The sequence below is a fragment of the Canis aureus genome, chromosome 11 (genome assembly GCF_053574225.1).
Source record: "Canis aureus isolate CA01 chromosome 11, VMU_Caureus_v.1.0, whole genome shotgun sequence".
In the NCBI taxonomy this organism is placed as follows: domain Eukaryota; kingdom Metazoa; phylum Chordata; class Mammalia; order Carnivora; family Canidae; genus Canis; species Canis aureus.
In genome coordinates, this window is record NC_135621.1 from 2,665,050 (window position 1) to 2,685,766 (window position 20,717).

The window sequence follows — 20,717 nt, forward strand, 5'->3', positions numbered from 1 at the left end:
TCAACTACGCAGGTGACTTTTAAAAACACAAAACTGACATTTGGGGGGGGGGAAGGGGTCATTGGCTGAGTTGGGGTGACCTAAAACAGCAACACTGAGGAAGCACAGGAGAGATTAGTAGGAACAAACCGGAGATGGGGTGGCTGATGGGGTTGGGGAGTGGATTCGGTTACTAATGAAGGGCTGGAGGAGACAGACTCTGCACCCTACTCTATCCCCAGAGCTCTCCCAGAACCTTAGTTCCCCTTTCCTGTCACCTCCCTCCTCCAAAAAATGTAAAAGTTGGAATTTTTTTTTTTTTTTTTTTTTTTTTAGTGGGTGGAGGGAGCTCCAATGTTGCTTTTTTATCTCTCTACTTCTTTAAAGGGCTTCATTTTTTTTTTCATCCATAAAAAATGCAGTAGTTTTGAGGGGGTGCACCCTTAAAAGTGGTTAATTAGAACCTTGTATAAACACCTTTCCCCAGCCCTTTGAGGGCAGCATCCCCAATCCTATCCTCTCTCCCAGACATTAGAAACATCTTTTAAACAGAAGTCCGTGAATAATCCGATATAAAAATGCATGCCTCTGACAGGCATGATGGGGGCTTTGGAGGGGCAGGAAGAGCTTTCCTTACGTAGTGATGAACTCTCCAGGCTGGGGAAGGGTCCCAGTGGTGGGGAGAGGGCTGTTCCTGGAACCTTGATCTCCATAGGGGGTGAGGGAGAGAGATGTCTGGCTGGCTCCTCACTGTGGAGGTGGCACAGGGGTGACTGTGCCTGGGCTCGGGGCCGTGGGGTCTGGAGGCAGAGGGGTACCTGGGTCTGTGGAGAAAAGGAAGATGAATCAGCTAGGGTGAGCAGGAGAGGGATCCAGACCCAGGCCACCACAGACGAACAGAACTGGGCATGGCATGCAATGGGTGGGTAGGTGACCGAGGGAGCCTTTCCCCAAAACCCTCTCCCACCTCACACTGGGCAGACGGAAATACCCACAATCCTCCTGCCCCCAAGGGAACTCTCTAAATGGGGCATTTGAACGTGATAGGAACAAGCAAAGGGGATGCCAATCATCATGCAGACAGGTAGCTGTTTTTCAAGTTTACAACTGAGACGCTGTGCCTTAGGACTCCTCCGTGACCCACCAGTGAAAGGCCCCAACGTCATCCCAGAGGTGGCAGCTGCCAGGGTGGGGAATGGTGGAGGACAGCCAGAGAGGCCCTTCCCCCTGTGTTCTAATTTACCAGAGCGTTCAAAAAGGATTGTGGAAGTTCTATGACCTAAGCCCTTCCCCTAGCTGACCCCCATCCCTCCATGTGGACCCCTCTCCCTCACCCTCTTCCCCTCCAGGACCCTTCTCACCTGGCAGTGGGCTGGCACTGGGCAGGAGGTTGCCCTGAACAGCTGCCACAATGGCAGGGCTCTGGGCTGCGGCGGATCCGAGCCCCGGCCCGAGAGGCAAGGAAGATGGCATGGTGGTGGTCGCCGGCAGGTTAGGATGTAGAGGGTTCGCCATGGACACAGGCAGGTTAGGTGGGGGGAGAGTGCCCGGGGCAAACGGGAGATGGTGGTGATGCCCATGCAGGTTAGGAGGAGGGGGCAGGTTAATACTGATGGAGTCGGCTAGACTACCAAATGGGATGATGGATGGAGCAGGAGGAGGAGGAGGCGGCATGCCAAAAGGCAAACCCAAAGGAGCATTACCCGCCACGCCTGGGTGCCCGCTGCCTGGCACTGCCCCTGGCATCATTGCGGGAGGAGTTTGTTGGTTGGGGAACGGTGAGGGGCCTGGGAGCAAAGAGAAGAGGTCAAGAGGGTTAGAGGCGTAAGATCTCCCTTACCGACTCATTGTGCTAGCAAGGATCACCTAGCCACTCCTCAGCACCACCTTCCCTGACAAGAGAGTAAGCGGTAAAGCCTTGGATGAGACTCAAAGATTTGGATGTGGGGAGGGAGCCCTGTTGGTTCAGGGGTAGAAGGGAGGAGAGCCCATCTGTAGAAATCTCGTCCTGTCACATATCCCTTTCAAGAGGGAATCCAAACATTCACCGGGGGCCCCCTGGTCAGCAGGAGTTCCAGAAGCCGTCACTTACCATGGGGTCCAGGGGGGGGAACCCCTGGTGGGACTGCCCCAGGCTGGGGGGCTCCAGCTGGTTGCTGCTGCTGTGGCCCCACGGCTGACCCTGCCTGCCCAATCTGTTCAGAGGGGCCCAAGCTTCCGGGGGGGGCCCCACTGCCAGCAGGAGCGGGGGCCACGGAGGCCGGAGCCATGGCCAGGCTGTGAACCGTGGGCGGCCCAGCAGTGCCGGTGGGTGGGACAGGCTGGGAGCCCGGGGGCAGAGCTGGCGGTGGCTGCTGCTGCTGTTGGTGCATTTGCTGGAAGTGCTGCTGCCGGGCCCTCATCTCGGCATACTTCAGCTGCTCCATGTGGAAGGCTTGTCTATCTGCCAGGAGCTGCTGCCTCTGATACTCCAGCTGCCGGTGCCAAGTGGGGACCGTTACCCACGTGCAGAAGCCCACGAAGGCAAACGCCCCACCGCCTTCTCCGTCCCGACAAACCCTACCTCTCATTCTGGCAGTTCCCTGCAGCAAGGGGGACCTTGGGCTCGGCCTTCCCAAGGGGGAAGATCTTGGGCTTGGCCTTCCCGGGGGCCCTGCCCTGCCCCCTCCGCTCCAGAATCCCCACCGCAGTGTCCAGCTGCCCGTGTGGCTTCTCACTGCGGTGGAGTTCATCTAGTGGGAGCCCTGACTCATTTCAGCTCCAAAGCTCGAAATCGGTCATGATTTTCACTGGGAAAATGCTTCCCGTTCCTAATGTCAGCTCATGGTCTCTTCTTTCCTCAAAATTGGCAAAATGCTTACCAAGCGTAGGAAGCCATCCCAGATCAACTCTGTGGCCTCCGAGCTTTGCCTTTATTTCATTATCTCTCAGGACTTTTAATCTGAATTTGTCAGCTACTTTAAGCATTCACTGTTCTTGACGCCTCCATACTGGATATCGGGGTCTCCGGTTAAGCGGTAGGTTCTGCTAGGATCCCTGTCTTACATTTCTTTTTGTATCATCTCAAAGCCAAAATGGTTCAATACCATGTCCATTCTATACCCTTTCCTGTTCACCTCCTGGATCTGGAGCCCCTTCCCTCTCATCATCCCTTAAACCTGCTCGATCACTCGACGAATACTTATTTACCAAGAGTCTACGATGGGCCAAACACTGCTCAAGGACCTGGACCTGAGGCAATCAAAAAACCAACTAGAATCTCTGCCCCATGATGCCAACATCGTGTGGGACCTCGGGCTCCAGGCTTCCCCTATGAGCCACTTGTCCTTAACTGCCCAGGGCTGGATCCTCCTGCCCCTCCGCCACGAAGCTCTGCCACTCTCAGGCTTTCTCCACTGCTGTTTACGCCCGTCCTCAACCAAGGCCTGGCCCAGTGTCAGGCTGTGGTCCTGGGCTGCACTGGCCCCCAGGGATTGCTACTCACTGCCTCTCGCTCCCGGTCCATGATCGTCTCCAACTCTTCAAAGTGCCGGAGTTTGATCTCCAACTTTTTCATCTGGGTCTCCACCAGCAGGGCCACCAGCGATTTGATCTTCCTCTCCTCCACAGCGGCCAGGTGCTAGGGAAGGCGGGGAGGGCGGCAGATGAGCCGGAGGGCCCCAGGGGAGACAAGTCCGGGAGAGAGCTGTAGGGTGAGGCTGACAGGTTTTAAGAAAGAACTTGCTGGGGGGATCCCTGGGTGGCTCAGCGGTTTAGCGCCTGCCTTTGGCCCAGGGCGCGATCCTGGAGTCCTGGAATCGAGTCCCACGTCAGGCTCCTGGCATGGAGCCTGCTTCTCCCTCCTCCTGTGTCTCTGACTTTCTCTCTGTCTATCATAAATTAAATAAATAAATAAATAAATAAATAAATAAATCTTTAAAAAAAAAAAAAGAACTTGTTGGGGGCGCCCGGGTAGTTCAGTGGCTGAGCACCTGCCTTTGGCCCAGGGCGTGATCCTGGGACCCAGGACTGAGTCCCACATCAGGCTCACTGTGGGGAGCCTACTTCTCCCTCTGCCTGTGTCTCTGCCTCTCTGTGTCTCTTGTGAATAAATAAATAAAAATCTTTAAAAAAAAGAAAAAAAAAAGAAAGAATGAACTTGCTGTGGTCACAACCCACAGAGTAGCAAAGACTTCTTATTCTTAAAAGAACATGAAAAAAGAGAGAGTGGCAAAAGATAAGGTCAAATAATTAGAGGATAGACACAGGCCTAATGGTAAAAAGCTTTAAAAAGGGGATCCCTGGGTGGCTCAGCGGTTTGGTGCCTGCCTTCGGCCCAGGGCGCGATCCTGGAGACCCGGGATCGAATCCCACGTCGGGCTCCCGGTGCATGGAGCCTGCTTCTCCCTCTGCCTGTGTCTCTGCCTCTCTCTCTCTCTCTATGTGACTATCATAAACAAACAAATAAATAAACAAACAAACAAATAAATGCATGCTTTAAAAAGCTTCGAGAAGAGACAACCAACTCTCCCTCTTGGGATCAAAATGAGAAGGAAATGGGCCAGCGTTATGGAAATGAGGAGCACAGAAAAATTTCCCGCAGGAGAAGTGAGATCAGAGAAGAGGCAGTGCCTTCCCTGGGGGTCTTCTGGGCCCCTGGACCTCACCTTGGCCTTCACTGCGGCGGCGGCCAGGGCGGCGGCGGCGGCAGTAGAGAGGTTGCCCTCGCCGATGTCCCGCTCCACCTTCGTCTTCCTCTCCCCCTCTGACTCCACCATGTCCTTCAGCACTTCCTCCTGCCCTTCCTTTGGTTCCTTCTCCTTGTCGGGGTCAACTGGGCCAGGAAGAAGGTGGGGTTAGGCCGGCAGCCCACTTCTCTTCCCTGGACACCAAGCACCAGGCGGGAGGCTCACCTATGGGGTCCCCATCACTCTTCTCTGACTCCTTCTCACTGTCGCCTTGTTTCCCTCTCTCTTCATCCTTCTTGGGGACCTCGCTGATCTTCTCCTTTGTTTCTTCTTCAGTAGCCCCACCTCCTTCTCGGGGTTCCTGACATCCCGGTGAAAGAAAAGTAGCCGGTGTCAGGGTAGCTGGTACACACAGGGCCAGACTGGGAGGTGAACTCCCACCTCCTACTGGGGAGGCACTCGGCCTCCCCTCCCCGCGCCCCATGCCCCAGCCTCACAGCCCAGCCCATTCCCGCTCATTCCCTATACCTTGGGCTCCTTCTTCTCCTCTGTGGCCTGGCCCTCCGCCCGTGCCTCATCAGTCCCGCTCTCCTCTGGGCCCGGGGGAAGAGAAAATGGGAAATGTCTGCTACAGAGTCCGTCTCTGTAAAACTTTTCCAAAAGCCTGCTCTCCTAGCCAAGATCTTAGCAGAGAGCCACGGTCCCAAAGGCGGGGTCCCGAGGGAAATACAAGCCCTGCCGATTCTCCCCATTCATCTCGTGCTCTGAGGATGACCCAAGGCAGGGAGGGTCCCGGGATGGCTCGGGCTCTTGGCAAAAGGAGAGAGATCCGGGACCCTGCCAGGCCTCACCGATCCGCTCGGGCTCATCGGAGGTGGTCCCCGCGATCCCACTGCTCTCCAGACCGAAGGCTGGGTCGGCCTTGCCCGTCACTTTGGCGGCTTCTTCCACTTTCCGAACATGGGCCTCTACCAAGGCTGTGGGTACTTCTTCCTTCATCTTGGAGAACTCTTCTGCAAGGTGCAGAGAGGACAAGGCTGGGGGCAGGGGCGGGCGGGCAGGTCTGGCTGTCCCTGTGGAAGCTGTCTCAGAAGCCCGTCTCTTCATCTAGACCGGCGTGGAGCTAGACAGGTGCCTGCGCTGACACCAGCAGCAGACAGTGCCAGTAGGGCAGCCACACTCGAGGGCCTTTCAAACCAAAACTACAGAGGCTGGGACCCCTTCACATTACCTAGGGCCGACTTCGCAGCAGCAGAGGCGACTCGAGGATCGACGACAGAAGCCAGGAAGGCAACAGTGCTCATAACAGGGTTGCCTGACTGACTGAAGGGGATAGGCTGGTAGGCCAGGGGGCCCAGGGAGGCCTCCGAGTCCTCCAGGTACGGGTCTTCAATGGGAAGACGAAGAAAATGCAAGATGCACTCATCCTGCGTGCGGCTTCCCACGTGTTCTGACACTTTGTTCCAGTCATCTTTGTACATTTCCAGTGCCTGGTGGTAGTGGTGGAGACATAACTTCCTTACTTAGCCACTTTCCTTGAAGGTCAACTCCCCCCATCCTACTAAGGGTAGCGGGCTTCAAAGCTCTCTGGTTGTGGTATTTGTGGATTCTGCTGGGTCCCAGGGGAATCTCCAAGTAGCACTACGAAAGGATATGGAGTTAATGAAATGGCCCAAATGCCTGGCCGGGAGCTGTTCCCCGGGGCAGGTGCGGCCGGCATCAGGGAAGAGAAAGACTGGGGATGAGATCACGCTCTCCCCACTCATGAGCGCGGCTGGCACCCTGGCCACTTCTGTTGTCATGGAAAACCCTCTTTCCCTTGCCCCAATTACCTCCAGGAGTAGCAGGGTCTCTTGCTCCGTCCACTCTCTAGTGGCACTGGCTGCAGCTTTGCTCTGCAGGAGAAACGGGCGGGTCAGAGGCAGGAGCCCTGGCTCCTGTGGGACAAGGACACTCCAGCGCTGAAGTCAGCCCGCACCTCCCCCTCCGTACCTTGGAGGGGACGTTCTTCCTTGTGTACATGTCTGTGCGCAGCCCGAAGTTCTGCATGTCTGCTGGCTTCTCTTTGCCTTTGTCAGGGAAGTTGAGCATTTGCTGGGAAGCAGAGGTCTGCTATTTGTGGAGGGGAAAGAAAGAGGTGAGTCCGGGTGACCATGTGCGCCAGAGGCCGACAGAGAGAGAAAACAGACAGAAGGAGCTTCTTTCCCAAAGCCAGGGACACCGCTGGGTGGGGCTTCCTCCCTCACTGCTGTAGCTCCTCTGCTCTCACGTCTCTTCTTCCCGGGCAGGGGCCCCCCAATAAAGGGGCAAATAAGAAGCCCAGCGGGGTCTACACCCCACCTACCAGCTCTGGCTTGCCCTTAGCCGTCTCTGGCACCAGGTCATCCAGCTCTTTGCCCTTTCGCCCAGCCTTGGTATCAGCATCAACCTGGCGGCCCTGGGGGACAGAGCTTGGCGTCATGGAGGCTGGGCAGAAAATGACCAGGCCGAGGCCCTGGAGGCCTCAAGACCAAATGCTGGGCGGCCTGCAAGCTCTGGGGGCACTCATGCCACGGTTCCATGTTCCCTTAATGATCAGTTAGATCTATAGCTGGCATGATCCCCATTGGTATTCATGTAAAACTTTGTAAGTTCCTTTAGGAGCTGGACAATTAGGTTCTAATCCTAGATTTGGTACTCTGTGACCCTGGGCAAGCCACGTAATCTGTCTCCTCTTAAGCTTTGTAATGTATGGAATGGAAGTGGAAAAAAAAATGGAAGTGATAATAGTTTGAGGCAAAAATGAAAAAAAAAAGTTGGAAACACGACAAAGTTAAAAAATTTCATGCAACTTAGTTTTAAGCCATTTTTCCCTAACTGCTCCATGCCCTACGCTGGCCTGTCTGCTACTCGAGGACCAGGAGCATCTCTTCTCTCTCAGCAAGTCCTCGCAGTCTTAGGTACAGAGGCTGAGAGAGGGTGCTAAACACACGGGGCTGATTCCTGTGGCCCTTTGCATCCCATGGAAAAGGAAGAAGCCTCAAAACACTCCTGAACCATTACCCTAAAAAACCAGAAAAAGAAAAGTCCGAAGAAGCCCAGTTTTTCCCAGTACCCCCGCCCCCGCCCCCACAGCCCCTCACCCTACCTGCGGGGTCTTGGGCTGCAGAGGCACCAGCCCCGATGGTGTGTCTGCCAAGACATGGAAATGAGAGGTGGGCGGAGGCCCCATCGGGGTCGGTCGACTCTCGGCATCCACCTGGTAGTTAATGAGACCCCACTGCTCTAGGAAGGCATGGACCCTGGCAGGAAAGAGGGGAGACAGCGTCACACAGGGCAGCCAGAGAGGGGCAGAGGTGGGGTGTAAAGCTCTTTCCCCAGCTCTCTTCTCTGCTCATTCTACTCCCTGGCAAATCCCACCTCCTCTCACTCGCTAAGTGCCAGTGACACCCAGGCCTCCATTTCCAGTCAAGACCTCTCTCCATATCCACCCATCTAGTAAACATCTCTTCCTGGAGAGCCAGGAAAATTGAACCGGGATTTTTCAACTACAGACACACTCCTTCTTTCTTCCACACACCAGAGAAGGCCACTACCATTCTCGCAAGTCACACATGCCCTGAGTGTGAACCGCGCCTTTCTCTAGAGGTGTTTTTTTTCCCTACTTGTTCCCCTATGCTCTTTGCTGGAAGCTCCCCTTACGCCAAAAGACATCCGTGGCAGGCATTCTTACGTACCCCCGTCCCCTCAGCTGCAGACCCACCTCATGATGGCACAGACATCACCAGCCAGGTTCCTACGGCAGGCAGTGGAGGTGAGATACTCTTGGGGGTTCAGCCGGTAAGTGTCAATCATGAAGTTTCTATAAGCCAGGTAGCTTGGGGGGAGAGACAGAGAGGTGAGAGGAAGGAAAATAAGTCGGCTGAGGACTGAAGGGTAGGAAAAGTGATAGAAGAGGTGATGGTTCCTCCTGTGTGAACCACTCTGTGAAGAGAACAGAGTGGATCGTCTGCCTCAGAAAACACTGCGGGTCTACATGTGCTAGATAGATGCAAGGGGTTCAAACATTGCCCTGTTTTCCTTGATGGGGTCTTCTTAGTTAAATGAATTGTCTCCCTGGCTATACTTGGGTAAGTTTCATCCAACTTTTGAACAAGCAGCCAAAACGCAAGAAAAGGTGCCCTTATTTCCAAAAGCCAGTGTTAAGGGGATGTCTTTATCCCTGCATCCAACTAGTCAGCACGATGTGCTATAAGGAATGTTTTTTTGTTTTTTAAGTAAGTCCCACACTGGATGTGGAGCTCATTAAAAAAGAAAAAAATATATACACATATATATTTATATTTATTTATTTATGTTTTTATTGGAGAGAGAGTGTGCACGGGCGAAGGGCAGGAGAAGAATCTTTTTAAGACTTTTTTTTAAGAGGGCAGCCCTGGTGGCTCAGCGGTTTAGCGCCGCCTTCGGCTGGGAGCCTGATCCTGGAGATTGAGTCCCACGTTAGGCTCCCTGCGTGGAGCCTGCTTCTCCCTCAGCCTGTCTTTGTTTCTCTTTCTCTCTCTCATGAGTAAATAAATAAAATCTTAAAAAAAAAATGTGTCTTCATGAGAGACACACAGAGAGAGGCAGAGACACAGGCAGAGGCAGAAGTAGGCTCCATGCAGGAAGCCTGATGCCGGACCCGATCCCGGATCCTGGGATCATGCCCTGAGCCAAAGGCAGACACTCAACCACTAAGCTACCCAGATGTCCCTTTTTTTTTTTTTTTTTAAAGATTTTATTTATTTATTAGAGAGAGAGCAAGAAAGCACAAGCAGGGAGAGAGGTAGAAGGAGAAGGAGAAGGAGAAGCAGGACCTTGCTGAGCAGGGAGTGCAATGCAGGGCTCAATGCCAGGTCCCTGGGATCATTACCTGAGCCGAAGGCAGCCACTTAACCAACAGCCACCCACGTGCCCCAAGAATCTTTTTTGTCTTTTTTTAGAATCTTTTTTTTTTTTTTTTTAAAGATCTATTTATTTGACAGAGCGAGCACATGTGAGTGGTGTGAGGGGCAGAGGGAGAGAATCTCAAGCCAATTCCCCACTGAGCATGGAGCTCAAACTGGGGGTTGATCCCACGACCCATGAAATCATGACGTGAGCTGAAATCACAAGTCGGATGCTCAACCGATTGAGCCACCCAGGTCCCCAAGGGAGAGAGAGAATCTTAAGTAAGCTCCATGCCCACTGCAGAGGCTGATGCCAGGCTCGATCTCACAACCCTGTGATCATGACCTGAGCTGAAATTAAAAGTCGGGTGCTTAACTGAGCCACCCAGGCCCCCCTAGAATATAGGTTTTGAAGGTGGAAAAGATCTAAGTTCAAATCCCAGTTCTACCATGGTGGCCTTGAGCAAGTTACTTACATTTTTTGAACCTCAGTCTCCTAATCTGTACCATGGAGTGTCTGCTGAGGACTAGAAAGATCTAGTCTAGTACAGTGCCAGGCACACTTTAGGAGCTCAGCAAATGGTGGCTATTGTGTGGTATAGCATAAAGTTTGAGGACATGAACCAGTCTAAAGAAGTCAGATCCTGGGCAGCCTGGATGGCTTAGTGGTTTAGGCCCTCCTTCAGCCCAGGGCATGATCCTCGAGACCTGGGATAGAGTCCCATGTCGGGCTCCCTGCATGGAGTCTGCTTCTCCCTCTGCCTGTGTCTCTGCCTCTCTCTGTCTCTCATGAATAAAAAAAAAAAAAAAAAAGTCAGATCCTGGTTTTTCTATTCACTGGCTGGGTGACCTTAATCAAGTGGCTTAACCTCTCTGTATCTCAGTTTCCTAATCAGTAAACTGGAGAGGATAAGAGGATGTACCTCTAAAGCTGATGTGAAGATTAGTCAATGCCTGTAAGATACTTGGTATGGTGTCCAGGAGATAGTAAACTTTCAGTCAACGCAGGCAATTATCACTATTTACTATCTTACGTCAAGAGAACGAAGTATAGAACAGTTCCAGATCCAACCCTGCCTACAGACCATGTTGAATTCCTGTCACCAGTTCATTATTCCCTTTTCCTCTGGAGAGAGTGAGGCTTCTTCATACATACTGCTTTCCCCGGGGAAGAGGAGAGAACCCTACCAGGCTACAGAGAAAGAAGCATGGTGGGATGGCAAGATGGCCCCAGAGAGGGGGAAGCTGAGGAACAGCTGGGAAGCAAGCTTGTTCAGTTCTCAGGGGCATCAACTCTTTCTCACTCTTTTCATTCTGATATTTATCCTGGAGCATCCCTAACCATAGAAGATTGCCAAGACTCATCCAAAGCCAAACAGGTTTGGCTTGAGGCAACATTTTGAAGATGACAAAGACTTCTAAACCCTAAGCCCACACTTCTTAGAAACAGAGAAACAGAACACTTCTCTCCAGGGAGCCTTCTCCATCCCTTCACTCCAAGTCTTGCATCTTCATGACTCCTCCTGTTTTTCTACTAAAATCTACTCTCTGGGACTAGCATGGCCATTTACATTTTAGTCAAAGCTATTATTTATGCTAGGGACATCTGCATTCTAGATACCTCATTTATTTATGGATTGGCAGGCTCTGTCCTCTATTGAGGCATCAATAGCAGATGGAGGCATCAGAGCAGGTACCCATTTTGGACAGAAGACCATGCTTAATCCTGCCCCCAGGCAAATCCAAGAGAGCATTCTACTGTGGCCACAGTGCTGGGCTGGGGCTGCCCGTGGGAGAGATCACATCTTTGTGAGAGTAGCACAATGCCTAGCTCATCGGAGAGCTCAAGAAATATTTGCTAAACTGAATCCTGCTGGGTCAGGAAGGGTGATCAGGGACGGGAGGGAGAAAGAGTCATGAGCTGAGATCTCCTTACATTTCCGGGGTCTTGGACTTGTTCTTGCCGTTAAAGAACTCGGGGAGAGCCCTCCGCTCAATGGCATGAACACTGCAAGAGAAGACAGAGTAGATTCAGAAGGCGCCCGAGCAGAGACGGGAGCCTCAAAGAGAGGGAAAAGCCTAGAAGGGAGGGAGGACACGGCAGTTCTCCCTTCCCTGGGGAGAACCCCCCACAGGGCGGTAAGACTCAAGGAGACCAGAAGCTCCGCCAACACTGAAGCGTATCCCAGTCTACCTGGTTGATGAAGAAATAATTTATTTGGAGACAGAAGGGGAACAACATGTTGGCCTCAGGAGGCAGAGAAATAGGGATGCAGTGAGAAGTCAGAGCAAGAGTACCTATTATAGTCAAACCAGGCAGCGTAGCTGGGAATGATGATGTGGTGGGTCTGCTCAGTCACGTTGTCCTCGTGCAGGTCCGGATTCTTCGTCTGCTCCCCCTTATTCCCCATACTGTTTTCATCCTCATCCTAAAAGTATGGAGGCCGCTGGACACTCAGCATTCCCATTTTGCCCCTGGCAACCCTCTGCTTCTCCCACACCCCGGGAAAGTGGGAACTAATGATGCCATGGGAATGGACTGTTAAGGGCCCCAAGACCTAGAAAGGGTCAGAGTTTTGAGTTCTGAACAACAGCTAAAACTAGACTAAGGTGGGAAAACCCTAGGCAGTAGAAAGTTCTGGGTAGAAGGAACTTTAGAAGCGCAAATCCGAATCCCATAGAGAGGTAGAGAGGGCCTCTCTAAACTGGCTCCACCTTGCCCGTGGTCTCCATGCTTTCATCCTCCTGTTCATCTGAAAGAGAGAGTGAGCAAATCAGGAGTGGAGCCTCCAGAGCAGCAGCAAGAGTCCTGCCCTCTGAAAAGCCGTGGCAGGCTAGGGGAAGCGGGCCGCAGAGCCTCCTCTCCTTACCCAGGTCAGTCATGGTGCCTCCTTTGACCGGGGCAGACTCTGAATCCTTCTTAGTGTTGACTGCCAGGAGAGAGAGTCATTTTATCAGACAGGGTCTGCCCGAATCAACTCTTTAACTCTCCACCTTTAACAATTCTAAGAGATCTCTGATCACAAAAAGGGTTCGGTAACTCCCTCCAGGCACAGTCATTCTGGGGCTTGAAACTCAACTGCCACTTTCCCTCCTTCCCCTGCCAAACGGTCACTTAACTCTTCCTATACAGAAGCATCTTCCACTCTACGGACACTCATCAAGCATTCCTGTCTCTAACAGGCCCCTCTTATCTCCATCTGTGTGTCTGTGAACTCTTAATGGATTGAGACAGAGTCTGACCAAATCACTCTGGAGAGGACTGGTTGGATCGCCAACATTTTTGAAAGCAAGGGGGCTTCTCTTAACCGAATCCGTACACAACAGCTCAGGAGAAAACACGAATATGGAAGAGAGCCGCCGTGATTGATGAAGGGGGTTGAGGCCAGCACTCCTCTCTCTCAGTAGCCCCCACCGCAACCCCTGAAATACACTCCTTGACATCGGAGCGTCTATGGAATACAGATCGCAGTCCACCTTTGCAGCTATACAACTCTCTATCATTGCAAAGCAATGGTCTCCAAAGTGGGGTTCTCACACAGGACGGCAAGAGATGGTCCAGTGGAATACAGGTAGAGAATAGCAGAACTTCTCTTTATATTTGTTTTTTTCAGTTTATCCTTTACATTTTCCCATTTTTTAGATAATGCTTGCATGTGTCTCACGATGTTCCTAAAGCAACGGTACAGCAGCACATATATAACTCATGCTCAAGAGGCACCCAGGTGGCTCAGTGGTTGAGCATCTGCCTTCGGCTCTGGTCATGATCCCGGGGTCCTGGGATCGAGTCCCACATCGGGCTCCCTTTGTGGAGCCTGCTTCTCCCTCTGCCTGTGTCTCTACCTCTCTCTCTCTGTGTCTCTCATGAATAAGTAAATAAAACCTTTAAAAATAATAATAATAATAATCTGTGATCAAATACTTTACTGAAGGGGGTAAGTGATCAAAAACAGTTCAGAAACAACTACTGTCAGGTACAAGCACAGTACACAACTCAGATGTGGCTCAAGTCAGAGGACTGCCCATGTTGAGAATAATTTTAATAAACAGCTAAATTGAAGGGCCAGATCCTCAAGACCCGGAGCTCGGCCTGGGAAATCAGCCCTCTGGGAAGGTAGGTCCCCGAAGCTTGGTGTGGCCCGTACCTGTCTTAGGTAACGTCACCTCCTCTACATTGGGGACTGGTGAAGGCTCATCCATGTCCTTTGTCAGGTCTTCTTGCTCCTCCTCTCTGTGCCCACGCTTTGACTTGGTGTAAGGTGTTGAGGGACTGGGGAGGAAAGGTAATGAAAGCTAACCTGGTCACCCTTAAGCAAGGAGTCCCTGGAAGCTGAGGTTCAAGGGGAGTAAAGCAAGAGAGAATCCCCAAGGGGGAGCTAAGCATGCATAGACATGCATCACTACAGAGGACAGGGAAGTGCAAAGGTCTTCCCTTGAAGATGTCACTCTGAGGTCACTAGTGGCTGCAACTAGAACTAACAAGTGGGCAGCTAAAGAAGACCTCACCCTCCCTCTCAGGACACCTACAGGAGCAAGGCCGACCCCAGTCAGGGCCAGGTAGTCACAGGAAGGAGTCTATCCTTCCTTCCTTCAACATGGAGAGAATGGTGAAGGTGGGGCAGGGTAGCGGCTGGCATACCCTTTCTTGGCATTTTTCTTCTTAGCTTCTGGGGTTGGTGAAGGAGAGGGGGAGCGCTTCCTCTTTTTATAGTTGCCCCCCTTCTTGTCCCGTCGATCTGAATCTGGGCTGTTCACCTGCAGGTTGGAGAATTGGAGTGAATGTCAGCCAACAATCCCCACTGAAGACTTATCCCCATGCTTGTGCTAAGGGATCAGGGAAGAAAGAGGAGGAAGTTTCACCTCATCCGTCAGAGTCTTGGCTGAAATCTTCTTTCGGCGGGAGACAGGGCTTTTATCATCATTTACTTCATAGTCTTCCTCATTCATCCATTCATTGAAAGTGTCTGTGTCCAGAATCCACTTTGCATGAACCTGAAGTACAAAAGGCAGACTGTGCTGGAGAGAAGCCTGAAAGCCACAGCTGTCTGTGGGTCCCCCCTTTATAAGATCTTGTTTATTTATCTGAGAGAGCAATTGCGAGTGTAAGAGAGAGCACAAGTGGGAGGGAGGAGCAGGCTCCCCGCTAAGCAGGGAGCCTGATGCCAGGCTCAATCCCAGCACCCTGGGATCATGAACTGAGCTGAAAGCAGACATCCAATCAACTGAGCCACCCAGGTGCCCCTGTCTGGGGGCCCTTAAGAGAAGAGCTGAAGGAGACAAGAGCCTGTGCTTGACCTCCAAGGAGTGGTCTGGTCCCAGTATACATCTTTTTTTTTTTTTTTTTTAAGATTTTATTTTATTATTATTTTTTAACTATAAAGTTTTTTTTTTTAAGATTTATTTATTTATTTGTTTATTTATGAGGGGGGGGGCAGAGACACAGGAGGAGGGAGAAGCAGAGAGAGGCAGAGACACAGGAGGAGGGAGAAGCAGGCTCCACACCAGGAGCCCAACGTGGGACTTGATCCCGGGACTCCAGGATCGTGCCCTGGGCCAAAGGCAGGCACCAAACCGCTGAGCCACCCAAGGATCCCCCAACTATAAAGTTTTGATGTAAACTCTAAACTTCTTGAAGAAACTTTATTTATTTATTAGAAAGGGCAGAGAGCCAGTATGAGCAGGGGGTAGGGGCAGAAGGAGAAGGAGAGGGAGAAGCAGGCTCCCTACTGAGCAGGGAGCCCCACAGGTGGCTGGGTCCCAGGATACAGAGATCATGACCTGAGCCAAAGGCAGACACTTAACTGACTGAGCCACTCAGGCACCCCTAAAAAGATTTTATTTTTAAGTAACATCTACACACAACACAGGGCTCAAATTTACAACCCCACGATCAACAGTTGCATGCTCTACCAACTGAGCCAGCCAGGTACCCCCTGGAATACGTTTTGGGGTCAGGGGGCAAGAAATGCTCACCTTCCTAGGTTTCTCAGGAGTTGGAGCATCTTCCACAGATGCTTCAATTTCACTGGCTGGGATCCACGTGTCATAACTGCCATGGGAAATTGAGCGTGAAATGGGATCAATGGGATGGAATTGTAGAATAGTAAAGTACAAATCTTTTACCTTTTCCATTTATAAAAAGCATTGGGTTGTTGGGTTATTTTTTGGTATGATTGTTTTTCCTATTAACATCGGGTTTTTTTCCATTATGAATAAAAAACAATTCCAAAAAAAAAAAAAAAAAGAAAGAAAGAAAGAAAGAAAGAAAGAAAAAAAAAGAATCAGCCCAACACAACTATTTGGTATATATATTTTTTCCAGTAAATTTTTCCTGTACAATTTTTTAATTTATTAATGAGAGACAGAGAGAGAGAGGCGGAGACAGAAGCAGACTCCTTGCAGGGAGCCCGATGTGGCACTCGATCCCGGGACCCCGGGATCATGACCTGAACCAAAGGCACATGCTCAACCACTGAGCCACCCAGGTGCCCCTACAATTTTGTTTTTACATAATTCCAATGTTACTATGTTATTTCACAACTTGCATTTAACATTTTCTATAAATTATCCAGTCATTTCTTTTTTTCCATGTTATTTCTATTGCATGTATTTCTATTAGTATGGCTCCATACTAATCCACTGAATAGATACATAAATTGCTAAAACATTTTCCCACTGTTAAAGACATTTAGATTGTTTCTAACATTTACTTATCGCAGATAACACTGGAATAATCATTTCACACATAAAGCCCCCATCCTTTTAGCTTAATCCTCATCTATAAGTCTAAACCTCTCCCAAGACAGATTCTCATGATGGAGAGGAGGAGAACAAACAAAACAAAACAAAACAAAACAAAACAAAACAAAACAAAACAAAACAAAACAACCCCCAACAAAACAGACCTAAAAATAACCCCCAAAGACTGCCTGCTTGCTTTGCTAGACGTTCTAGGGCTTCTCGGTCTGGTTTCTGTACTCAAACCTGCCCCAGGACCCTATCCTCACCTGTCAGGGTAGTAGCCCCAGTGCAGAAGAACCTGCTTATCCCGCTTCATGACCGGTCGTACCCATTCCTCTGGGGATAGAGACAGAACAAGGAGAGATATAAGCTAAAGGGATACACAAAAGGTAACTAACTGTTCATAACTCATGTTGCAGCCAGGGACCTGGAAATAGAAACATATGGCAGTGGGAGGGCTCAGGGTTCAAAGGAGAGAGGAGAAGCCCAGGCAGTGTGCGGGGGCTGAATAGTCCCCCGGTCCTAGTCCAAGCCATCCACTGCAGAGGCCAGGAAAACTCAGGTCTCTTACCTTCTTCCAGGTTTCCTGGGACAGGATACACAACATGGGAGGCATTGTTCTTATCCTCAGTGACTGTTCCCTGGATGGCACAAGGAAAAGCAGGTAAACACAGTTCCCTCTGAATTACTCACAGGTGTAAATAAGCCAAAATAAGATTTAGCCACAGACTGGCCTTCCTAATCATATTTTGCTCAGAATGGTATTTAAGTTAATTTGCATTCTTTTTTTTTTAATTTTATTTATTTATGATACTCACACAGAGAGAGAGAGAGAGAGAGGCAGAGACATAGGCAGAGGGAGAAGCAGGCTCCATGCACTGGGAGCCCGACGTGGGATTCGATCCCGGGTCTCCAGGATCGCGCCCTGGGCCAAAGGCAGGCGCCAAACCGCTGCGCCACCCAGGGATCCCAATTTGCATTTTTTTTTTTTTAAGATTTATTTATTTATTTATTCATAGAGAGCGAAGAGAGAGGCAGAGACACAGGCAGAGGGAGAAGCAGGCTCCATGCAGGGAGCCCAATGTGGGACTCGATCCTGGGTCTCCAGGATCACACCCCGGGCTGCAGGCGGCGTTAAACCGCTGCGCCACCGGGGCTGCCCCCAATTTGCATTTTTTAAGCACATACTAGCTGAGAGGCAGAGGGAAATAGCTGGGATACTGCTAATAATGAAGAAAAATTAAAGAACTAAAAGTTGCTCTAAAAATCCTCTGAAAAGATAATCTGCACATGGGAAATGTAAAGCTGACTGTATGTCCCTAGCAATGGCATCTGCTTGTTATTACAGAGTTCTAGAGTAAAGGTTTCATTTCTCTGAAATCAGGAAATCTCTGGCTTTCCTCACCCTCAGGCCAATGCAGTCTCTAGGAATAGTAATCCAAACCTGTCAAGACCGGGAAATGGGAAAAGTGAACTGAGAAAGAGAGGCTCAAGGCTTTAATCTTTTTCCAAGTAGGCAGAGCAGCCTCTGCAGTACAAAACATGTCATCTAAAGATTGCTTATTGTACAGAAAACATCAGGAAAAGAAGCATGGAGTTTCCAAAACTTCTCACACACCCACTCACCTGGTGTCTCTTGATAATGTCCTTTAATTTCCCTAGCAGTTTGGGTTCAATTTCCGGGCAGAGAAAAATGTTAGGTCGAGACAGGCAGTTATTCTGTGGGGAGAAGAAATAGATGGGATAGGATCATGGGGAAAGCATATTTTGGATTTTCACTGAGGGAAAGGAGACGGACCGCAGAGGTTCTTGACTATTACCTGCACCAAGGACTTCTCAATGGTCATGAACATTTCCACGTTGCGGTCCATGCGTGATGGATTCTGGAAATCATAACGCCGCCTTGAGAAGAGGCAATAATCTAGTGAGTGGTATAGATCAGATCTGAAGATGAGGTTAGGGTATGTGACTTTTTAACATGGGAAATCAGGAAGCAGTCTTGCCCGCAACTGTTGCCAAAATGGCCTGGGATCTTGGGTTCACTAATCTCAACTCCATGAATCACTTTGTACTTAGTCTGAAAGGACGAAGAAAAGCTTGAGATGCCAACCTAAGAATCCCCTTTCCTCTACAATACACACACTGATGCACATATACATACATGCTCACTCACTCTTGGAAACTATTTTGGCTCTGACACTCAGCCACTCTTCTGACCTAGCAAGTCAAGGTTACTGACCTAGCAAAGCAAGAGACTTGCAAGGATGTCTACCTATGCTCTCCCACCTCCAGAAAGACCCAGGGAATCATAAAGGGGGAGTCCCCTCTAATGTAAGAAGCATAGAGAAGTAGGCATCTCACCATCCCTGGTCACTCTTGAATTTGTAGGCAGCTGCAAGTATGTGGCACAGGGAGCCTCCTGCTTTGAAATCTAGGAAACATTTGATCTACAAAATTGAGATAGGAAAGTAGTATGTGAGAGTTATATCCTAAATTCTCTTATTAACAATCCTTCCACAAAATCCCATGCTGAACTAATCTCTCTCAAAGCTGGAATTCTTTTTCATGTTTTTTTAAGATTTCTCTATTTATTTAAGAGAAAGGGAGAGAGAAAAAAAAAAAAAAAAACACTGTGCAGGGGGGAGGGGCAGAGGGGGAGAGAGTCTTAAGCAGACACCTCGCTGAGCACGGAGCCCCATGCAGGGCTCGATCCCATAGCCCTGAGTTCGAGATCTCAGCCAAAATCGAGTTGGGAGGCCCAACCGACTGAACCACCCAGGTGCCCCCAAAGGTGGAATTCTTTAACCCTTATGCCACAGTATCACGTGGCCTGGAAGAAGGGGGAAAGAAAAAAACCAGTATTCACAAAGCCCCATCTTGTGCCACGTACTTACTGGGTCACCTCATTGACCATTACAGAAACCCTACAAGGTAGAGATATTATTCCCATCTAGAGATGAAAAACAGACACTTAAAAGGTTTAAATGGCTTGCCCAAGATCACAGAGATACCAAGTGGCAGAGCCAGGATTTGAACACAAGCCAATGCAAATCCCAATCTTGTACCCTTTCAACCATGCCACAAGAGTTTCATGTACGAGCTCAGACACTCTGATATAACCTGTTGAATAAAGTTTTTTTTTTCTTTTTTAAGAAGAACAGAGATTTTAAGAAGTCTCTACACGCAACACCAAATTCACAACCCCCAGATCAAGAGTAGCACACTGCAGCGACTCAGCCAGTCAGGTGCACCTCGCTGCACCAAGTATTACTAAGACAAAGGGAGGAGTAAATTGGGGACCAAGGCAAGCCAGTAACGCCCTGACCAGGAATGGGGATAACAGGCAATTACCCACATCTCCAAAAGTATGAGATTTACAAAAACCCCACAGTTCCCTCTCCAGTTTGGAGGATTCATCCCCTTGCATTTGCACTCACCGGCAGTTTAGTGAGCGGCGCATTGCTGACATGTTTGCCAAAAACTTCTTCCTGAAACTGTAGCAACTGTACAACCAGGCTAGACAAGGACTTGTTGGTAGGTGGTTCAGCTTGTATATACTGGGGAAACAGAGGCAAACGGAAGAGAAGTAGACCTCAGACAAACTGTCCACTATCTCCCTTATTTTTTCCCAAGGGGCCCTGGAAGCATCTGGGGTGGAAAAAATAGTGTCTCCTTCCCCCACATGTCTAGTTTCTATAAAGAAAATGGCAGAAGGGAAGGCATCTAAGCCCCTCACCGGAAGCTGAAATTCTGCTGCCCCCAACCCAGCCTGCCAGCAGCCGGTGCTGGAGGCAAGTGGGGCTTCCTACTTGTCAGCTACGTTCTGAAACTGGTTGTTAGTTGTAGGATCCTGATTTCTAGTCAACAGCACTGAGGGCGGTAAGATCCTGAAGGTTCAGTAAATGCAGGCAAAGGAAGCAGTATCTTTGAGGCTCTAAGCCAGACCACAGTGTATTTCTTGGGGGTAACTTTGTGGAGGCCGAGACTCCCCCTGCAACATAGCCTAATAAGAAAGGTGCAAGGAAGTGAGGCACGCCAAACAGACGGAGAGTGCCAGCCGGGCCTTCTGCTTCTGCTAGGAACTGGGCACAAACGCCTTCGAGGGGGCAAGGACCAGCTCCTACCCAGCCTGGTGAGGAAGAGCAAGAAAACATTGATGCTTTCTGAGGAAACAGTATCTGAGACAAGCAACCCCGGGCCTTCTCACGCATTTCCATGTGCCGCTACCTAGTATCCTAGCCTCCTGTTCTAATTTAAATCTGAGCCAGGAGGCTAACTTTCTCTTTACCTTTTGACCCCTGCTTCCTCAACCCTAGTCACAGAGACCAGCGCTCCTCTCAGTGGGAGATGTAGAGAGCGCCTCGCACCAGAGGGTAAGCGACAAAGGGCCGTCAGCCCCCCCATCCCCCCCCCGCCCCCCGGC

At 50.3% G+C, this 20,717-nt stretch overlaps 1 protein-coding gene across 10 annotated transcripts in view; it reads right to left on the reverse strand.

The window, feature by feature from the left end:
• SMARCC2 (SWI/SNF related BAF chromatin remodeling complex subunit C2) overlaps window positions 1-20,717 on the reverse strand; it is a 21,776-nt gene continuing 1,059 nt past the window's right edge. For 3 of the 10 annotated variants that reach the window (XM_077913343.1, XM_077913353.1, XM_077913352.1), the window contains exons 2-29: window positions 19,732-19,851; window positions 18,656-18,741; window positions 18,115-18,196; window positions 17,921-18,013; window positions 16,866-16,935; window positions 16,561-16,630; window positions 15,527-15,602; window positions 14,414-14,545; window positions 14,193-14,308; window positions 13,699-13,823; window positions 12,424-12,483; window positions 12,269-12,306; window positions 11,852-11,982; window positions 11,490-11,561; window positions 8,389-8,502; window positions 7,774-7,927; window positions 6,991-7,083; window positions 6,639-6,758; window positions 6,479-6,541; window positions 5,878-6,136; window positions 5,498-5,659; window positions 5,175-5,239; window positions 4,872-5,007; window positions 4,626-4,792; window positions 3,464-3,598; window positions 2,072-2,453; window positions 1,341-1,766; window positions 1-803 (exon numbers count right to left, since the gene is read on the reverse strand). In XM_077913343.1, coding sequence (XP_077769469.1) covers window positions 727-803; window positions 1,341-1,766; window positions 2,072-2,453; window positions 3,464-3,598; window positions 4,626-4,792; window positions 4,872-5,007; window positions 5,175-5,239; window positions 5,498-5,659; window positions 5,878-6,136; window positions 6,479-6,541; window positions 6,639-6,758; window positions 6,991-7,083; window positions 7,774-7,927; window positions 8,389-8,502; window positions 11,490-11,561; window positions 11,852-11,982; window positions 12,269-12,306; window positions 12,424-12,483; window positions 13,699-13,823; window positions 14,193-14,308; window positions 14,414-14,545; window positions 15,527-15,602; window positions 16,561-16,630; window positions 16,866-16,935; window positions 17,921-18,013; window positions 18,115-18,196; window positions 18,656-18,741; window positions 19,732-19,851 — 3,624 coding nt within the window. In that variant the 3' untranslated portion in view covers window positions 1-726. The remainder of the gene's footprint in view (window positions 804-1,340; window positions 1,767-2,071; window positions 2,454-3,463; window positions 3,599-4,625; window positions 4,793-4,871; window positions 5,008-5,174; window positions 5,240-5,497; window positions 5,660-5,877; window positions 6,137-6,478; window positions 6,542-6,638; window positions 6,759-6,990; window positions 7,084-7,773; window positions 7,928-8,388; window positions 8,503-11,489; window positions 11,562-11,851; window positions 11,983-12,268; window positions 12,307-12,423; window positions 12,484-13,698; window positions 13,824-14,192; window positions 14,309-14,413; window positions 14,546-15,526; window positions 15,603-16,560; window positions 16,631-16,865; window positions 16,936-17,920; window positions 18,014-18,114; window positions 18,197-18,655; window positions 18,742-19,731; window positions 19,852-20,717) is intronic. The other 7 variants (XM_077913350.1, XM_077913349.1, XM_077913344.1 and 4 more) reach the window with 7 other exon arrangements.